The sequence below is a fragment of the Rhincodon typus genome, chromosome 43, assembly GCF_021869965.1.
Source record: "Rhincodon typus isolate 14 chromosome 43, sRhiTyp1.1, whole genome shotgun sequence".
Lineage (NCBI taxonomy): Eukaryota > Metazoa > Chordata > Chondrichthyes > Orectolobiformes > Rhincodontidae > Rhincodon > Rhincodon typus.
The window spans coordinates 7,403,244-7,410,482 of record NC_063374.1 but is presented as its reverse complement, the minus strand read 5'-3'; the positions used below and the strand labels follow the sequence as shown (position 1 = coordinate 7,410,482).

Below are 7,239 nucleotides of genomic sequence, written 5' to 3'. Positions count from 1 at the left end.
AAAAAAGGGGGGTGAAGAGAAGAGGCTGGAGGGGCTGAATGGCCACTGTCTGTTGTAGGACGCTGTTGGTTTTAAAGTTCCGACCCCATGAAAGAGATTCCAAACAAATGGTGAGGTTCACCCTCTATCTTAACCTTCCATTGATCCATTGCTATTTTTTTGTCACTGTTTATTTCCTGTCCCCCCTCTTGCAGGCGTCCGCAGATCCTACACCTTTGGCCCGACGGGAGGTGGCTATGAGAATCCAGTGGGGCAACAAGTGAGCCTGGAGCATATCTCCAACAACGCATGGCAAGTTACACACTGCTTCCTGTGTTCTCCAGCAATGTCACCCGCTCAAATCTTCCGTTTACCGTCACCGTGCCTTCTCCCAGGGAGGTCCTGAAACACGTCCTGGCTGAGACGCTGTGTTTAAGCGTGTGATTTAGGAGCAGGGATTTAGTCCCTCAAGCCTGCTCTGCCATCGGATAAGGTTGTGGCTGATTTGACTGTGTCCCAGCTCACTTCCTTGGTTTGCCTGATTTTGATCACTAAATGAAGGGCATAAAATCCCAAAAGACTTTGGGAAAGCCCAGCAAGCAGCAGAGAGATACAGTATTCCAAAAGAACAGATTTAAAAAGACTTGAAAGTAGTAAACACTTCTTGACTGATGAGGGAGTAAGTGTCTCAGTCGTAAAAACGTTGCGGTCACCCCTCTGTCGAAACCCCGATGGATACAGACCCAACCTGTCCAGCTTCCCCTATAAGGTGACCTTCCTTCCCTCCCCTCTCTTCTTCCTCCAGGTATCCATCACACAGCAAGATCCTGCAAAAGTGGGGCAGGTCCAGCAGTAGAAATGCTGACCCTGAGCTCTGGGGGAAACTTCCTCACTTTGTTGTGGGATATTCAAGTTACAGATGGACACGGGCTTTGTTCAAAGTTCCACCCAACGTGCGGCACCTTTGACCTCTAACCCTAACCCGGTGGCCTAGTTGTATTATCGCTAGACTATTTATTCAGAGACCCAGATAATGTTCTGGGGACCCTCATTTGAGTCCTGCCCGCAGCAGATGGTGGGAATTAAAAATCTGGAATAACTATCTTATCCATTGTCGATTGTCGGAAAAATCCATCTGGTTTGCTAACGTCCTTTAGGGAAGGAAGCTGCTATCCTTACCCAGTCTGCCCTGCATGTGACTCCAGACCTACAGCAATGTGGTTGACTCCTAACTGCCCTCTGGGCAATTAGGGATGGGTAATAAATGCTGGATCAGCCAATGATGCCCTCATCTGGTGAATGAATGAATGACACACACCCCTCCCTTCCCTTACCTGCCTTTGTGTTCTCTCAACATTTTGACACCATTCGCATTCCAGAAATCCCCAGAGCATTAACAGCAATTTCTCTTTCCCTTGGGAATCTTAGGGATCATCAGTCCCACTCTTCCAGCTTCACCTCTGCCGACGCTCCGGAGGGAATGCCACCGCTGTCGCTCCTCCAGCCCCGGCCTGTGGTACTTCAGGGCATGCAGGTCCGTAATGTGCCGTTGGAGATTCCTGAGGTAACCGAGGTTAATTTGCAGCTGGAATTAGCCTCTTTCACATCGCTTCCCTCCCTCTGTTCGTGTTGCAGTGTGCCGTGTGGCTCTTCCTTGTTTGCTTGTTTGTGAGCCGGCTAGATTATTTGACTGCAGTGAGTGTTACAGTGCAGTGCGGATAATCTTCCCACCTCCTGGTGCTCTCATGCTGGCCCTTTCTAGCGCTGGCCTAGTGCAAGTAAGGTCACACGTTCCTGTGGCTAATGGAGCAACAGGCCCTACTTATCTCCTGCGCTGTCGGTTCGACATTAAGTTGCTGGAGGTTGGAGATCTTGTAACAAAGACTTGGTGTACTTGAGCAATGTGACCATCGTCACAAAAGAACAGGAGGAGGCCCCTTACTCTCTAACCCTCAAATTGTAGTTGGGCAAGACAATTATTTAAAATGTTCAATTAATGGCCGCTCCTAGCCCCAACAGCTGTTGGTAGCAGGGGTTCATGGAATGTGGGTGGGCTAGCATTTATTGCTCATCCATAATTGCCCCTTGAGAAGGTGAAGAAGTGCTTTCTGACATCATCCCTACCTCTAATGTTTAAGTTAAAGGCTCCGTCCAGCCCCCTACTCGTTTTGACTCGCCTTACCAGAGGAAAATAGCTCCCCCAATTCTCGACCCAAGCCTCCTTTAAACCCCCTGTGCTCAAGAATTTGCAGCCAGTCATGTAACGCATTTAGTCCCAGTGTGGCTCAGTTGCATGCTGCCAGGTTGATTGGAGGAACATGACTTGATGTCTCCTTCCTGTTTCCATTTCATCCCGGGATAAATCGCTCAGCAAAGACGGCAGCGTGTCAAATAACCTCTGCTCCTTGTTTTTTTTTTTTTTTTGGTCTCGTTTCTTGGGGGAACAAAAAAAATAATTCCCAGTTGGATTTTCTGGATCAGGAATCTCTCCACGAATCCCAGGAAAACACGCTGATGATAGAAGAGAAGAGCAGGAACAAACAGTACTACAAGTTCTGGCTGCTGCCTTGGAAGTGGATGCGAATCCGTTACGACCGCCTGGCACTGCTGGCTTTGCTCGACAGGTTTGGCGTGAAAGGAGGGGAATTCCGGAGATGCGTTGTGTGCCTTTGAAACAGGATTTAGGAAAGTTGGAGCCTGGCTGGATTCTAGCCCCACGGCCAAGCCATCGGTGCTAATTTAAAGTGTTTCCTCTTGTGGGAATCACGGGTGGATTTCCATCTCTGAATGCACCGTGTCCTGTATCCCTCATGGAAACACTTGCGCTGTCACTGTCTCCAAGATAAAAGTGCCTGCATTGGCCACAAAGGTCTTTGGAGCATCCTATGGGCATGAAAGGCTCCTTAACAATGCACGTCTGGCTCCGCAGCGTGCTGGGAACCAACCCAGATCCGAGCCTCAAAATGAAAGGCCCTGCATTTGTATGGCACTTCTGAAGATTGCCCACAGTGCTTTTGCAGCCAACGTGGCACTGCAGTGTTGGAATCCTAGACATGCTGCAGCTGAAAGGAGGCCATTTGGCACACTGTGTGCGTGCTGTCTCTCTGTGAGCAGCTCGCCTACAGTCATTCTGTCTGTAACTCCGGATATTCGTCCTTTTCAAATAACTATCTAATCCCCTTTCAAAGGCCTCACAGTTCAACCAGCCTTCACTGCACTTCCCAACCCTGGACACTTGTGTGAAAAATATTTCCCTCATATTTTTCGTTAATTAATTTGAAAATGTGGCATCTTGTTCTCAATCACTTAACGAGTAAAAACATTTCCTCCCTTTTACTTTGTCCCCATAGTTTTTTTTCTCTCAGTCTTCCTTTGTCCAATCTGGAACTGAAATTCCTCATTCAACCATTCTCACAAACCTGTCCTGCACTGTTTCCTATAACGTGGCATTCAGAACTGGATATGATACTCCAGTGGCCTTTCTTGCACAGCAACTCCCTGCAAACATGTTGATTGAGAGATGGGTATTGGCCACTTCTCTAGTCACCACTCCAGGAGTGCAGCATTCCCTCGTTGCCAGTGCACTGTGGACTCAAGTCTCTGGAGTGAGACTCGACCTTACAACTGAGCGTGGAGTTGCAAGTGCTCCCCATTTCTAGTGCAGTGAAGCGAGATCCCAGAGGCTCTCGCAGGGGCAGGGTGAGAGTTGATGTGCTGCCCATACCTCCAGTGGAGGTTGGCACAATCGCTGAGACTTTTGGTTTCTCAGCGTGTTTGCCAGGTAAAACCCCAGCAGTTCCCTGCCAACCTCTGGTGCCAGATGGCAAATGGTGCCCAGGCCCTCCAGGGCTGCCTGGCATGTCCAAAGTCCGACCCTTTGTGGGTGTCGCGTTCACAAAGCGGCCCCTAAGGCAATCCCCTCCCCTCCCCTCCCCTCCCCCTCATTAAAGCTCCAGAAAAAGACCTGAAGCCTTTGCCAGCATCTTTCTGCTCGTTTCCATTTCTAGCACTGACCGCCCATTCTTTTCTGTCACCCCCACCCCCCGCCGCACAGGAATTCCCGTTAACCTTCTTCCTCCTCTCTCCGCAGAAACCGACAGGCCCGTGAGAATGTGGTGGCTGTTAGCCTGGCTGCCCTGGTGGCTTTCCTGGGCTTCATGCTTCTCCTCGAGGGCTTCTTCAGGGACATCTGGGTGTTCCAGTTCTGCCTGGTCATTGCCAGCTGCCAGTATTCGCTGTTGAAGGTAATACCCCGACGATATGTAGAGACAGATCCCGACTCCCTAACCAGCCGTTAGCCAGTTTCAGTTTGAGATGACCAGCCTTTCAGATAACACTCTTGACTTGAAGCCAGCAGCATTTCACAGGGTGGGGCGCACCAAGTCGCCTTTGGGACTCGTGCCCAAAACCTTGAGCGGACAGGTAGAAATATGGCAAAGTGGTGAATTTTTGAGAGGAATTCCAGCGCTCGGGACCGTGCTTGCTTAAACAGCCAGAATTGGAGGCATGCAGAGATCTCATGAGGCTGGACAAGGTGGCTGCGTTTCTATTGCGTACGTTTCTGTTTGCCCTTTTGAGTTTGCCTTTGTTTTCGGGTTAGTGCCCCAGAAGGAAGGCTCTTGTATTTTCCCTTTGCTTCGATTTTGAAAGAGCCAAGGAGGGGCATCTTTCGTTTAAAAGAGCAGGGGCCGGGTACAAGAGAAATTTGGAATTCAAGCCAGTGAGGAGAGCAGGTGAACAGGATTTGGTGCAAGTCAGAACATGGGGCAGTAGAGAAACAAAAACAAAGTTGCTGGAAAAACCCAGCAGGTCTGGCAGCATCTGTGAAGGAGAAAACAGTTAACTTTTCGGGTCCGGTGACCCTTCCCCAGAACTGGGACAGTAGAGGTTTATCTTGTCTTCGGTTTGCCAAAGGTGAGTGATTCCATGAAATTTGCACTCCCGTACCCAATGCTGTATTGTTTATCTCTCTTTTTATTTCTTTGTTTAAAAAGAAGATTGTGAAGCTCTGTTAGCAGACAGTCCGCAGGGTCACTGGTACAGTCTGGATTCTGAAGGACAGCCTGCAGTGCAATGCCTGAAGGACAGTCAGAGATTCTAGAATTTGGACTCGATGATGATGAAGGAATGGGCACCTTGTATTCCCATGAGCCCATTGCCGTTGTCCTTCCCGATGGCACCCTGGAGGGAATGCCTGCAGCTGCTGTGTCAGTTACATTGCCTGTTACGCTACATGTGGTCCTGGCTTGGACATGCGTCTCATGGTTGCTGGGTCAAAATCCCCCACGGACTGTTCACCACACACGAACCCCTGGGATAGATGCTAAACTTGGGCAACGCGAGCGTTGTAGCATGTGGGGGAGAAGCTCCACATCATCTCTCCTGTGATAAACCAATCTGATGAATTGTGAGCGCTGTTGGTTCGTTGTCCACTGTTTTATTTAGCACACAACCAGCTGATATGGGCTTGACTGATTTTTCTTTTTCCCCCTCAATTTTCCATGGCCCGTCTCCCAACTAATTTTATTTTTGTTCGTTTATTCTTGATCGTCAGAAAATGTATCCTCTCAAACCCTGCGCTCTCTGCAAATGTGCCTCGAGGATTAAACATTTGTACATGATTAAAACCACTCTGACTGATAGTCGTGTGTTTTTGTTTTTCTTCCCCCCACCCCCCACAGAGTGTTCAGCCTGATGCGGCCTCTCCGATGCATGTGAGTAGCATGAATTAAACTTGCATTTCTACGGCACCTTTCACGGCCCTTTGATGTGCCCAGAGCATCTTACAGCCATGGACTTTTTGGCACACCGCTGCTGTAATGTAGGAGACATGGTAGCAAGTTCCAGTGGGCAATAATAGGATAATGACCTATATCGTCTGCTTTAGAGGCAAAAACAGAAATTGCTGGAAAAGCTCAGCAGGCCTGGCAGCATCTGTGGAGAGAAATCAGAGTTAACGTTTCAGGTCGAGTGACCCTCCCTCAGAACTGGGATTGAAAGTTCATCAGCCTGAGGAAGGGTCACTCAACCCAAAACGTTAAATCTGCTTTCTCTCCACAGATGCTGCCAGACCTGCAGAAATTTTCCAGCAATTTCTGCTTTTGTCTCTGATTTACAGCATCCGCAGTTCTTTCGGTTTTCATCCACTTTAGATGTTGATTGAGGGATAAATATTCCCAAGGGGAAATTCTTTTTTTTTTATTTGGAATACAGGCCAGGATATCTCTTGTATCTTCCTGAGAGGATAGGTTGCAACTTTCAGCATCTCACCTAGAAGGCAGTACTCCCTCAGTGCTGTAGTAGCTAAAATCCATCAAAAGTCTCCTCGAAGTGGGATTTGAACTCCAAGGTAGGGACTACTGCTCTCTGAGCCACATCTGGCCTTCAGAATGAGTCAGGGATGTGAAATGGCTTGAGAAACTGTGCAGTTTTCCCCTCAGAGTCCTGCACCCCTTCCCATTTTCTATCCTACTACCATGCAGTTTCTAGTGCAACTCTCGTCTCTAGCTCCCCATTGCCGTGCGGCTCCCTCTGGGCCACGGGGTTGGGTCACCCAGTGATGTATAATGTTAAACCAGAGGGTAGGGGCTGGCGGAATTGTCCTGTGATTTGGTGTGCGCGCATGAGAGAGAGAGAGAATGCTGTGATCTGACCTGACTTGTGAATCTCCCACAGGGTCACAACTGGATCATTGCGTACAGCCGGCCAGTCTACTTCTGTATGTGCTGCGCCATGATTTGGCTCTTCGACTTTGGCAGCCAGAGGAGCGATCTCCAGCCCATCAGCCTGTACGGGGTCACTCTCTTCTCTGCCCAGTCCTTTGCCTGCGCTCGGGATGTGGTGATTGGTGGGTTTATCTCTCTGTTTATTGGGTTTACTGGGTGTTCAGCCCAACCGATTCACATGGCTGTTCCTGCTCCATACGCGCCTTCTCATTATCTTGTTCGTTTGCCCTTCTGTTCCTTTCTCCCTTGTGTGTTTGTCTGGACTCCAGCTATCGCTCTTGTTCTACAGCCTGGGCGTTTTAACTGCAATGTGGATTTTGTAGGTGGGCCGTTTGCACACATTCTCTGCCCTCAGACTGGCATTTGGACTCCTCTCCGTTGAGCTGAGGAGCAGGGATGATCAACGAAAGGCTAGCAGCAATCTACTCCATGGGTCCCCACTGTAATAGCACAGGAACTGATTTTGTTCTGCCATCAGTTGTATGAAAACTGACATACACTTCCCCTCCGCATTCCTCATTACACGTACCCAATA

General features: G+C 49.2%; 1 protein-coding gene across 5 annotated transcripts in view; it reads left to right on the top strand.

Annotated features, from left to right (window-relative positions):
• The window catches only part of LOC109922953 (pecanex-like protein 3), a 64,351-nt gene that overhangs the window by 21,668 nt on the left and 35,444 nt on the right, over positions 1 to 7,239 (top strand). For 3 of the 5 annotated variants that reach the window (XM_048619712.1, XM_048619711.1, XM_048619710.1), the window contains exons 9-14: positions 195 to 291; positions 1,408 to 1,543; positions 2,443 to 2,603; positions 4,070 to 4,223; positions 5,661 to 5,693; positions 6,655 to 6,826. In XM_048619712.1, the coding sequence (XP_048475669.1) occupies positions 195 to 291; positions 1,408 to 1,543; positions 2,443 to 2,603; positions 4,070 to 4,223; positions 5,661 to 5,693; positions 6,655 to 6,826 (753 nt within the window). The remainder of the gene's footprint in view (positions 1 to 194; positions 292 to 1,407; positions 1,544 to 2,442; positions 2,604 to 4,069; positions 4,224 to 5,660; positions 5,694 to 6,654; positions 6,827 to 7,239) is intronic. The other 2 variants (XM_048619714.1, XM_048619713.1) reach the window with 2 other exon arrangements.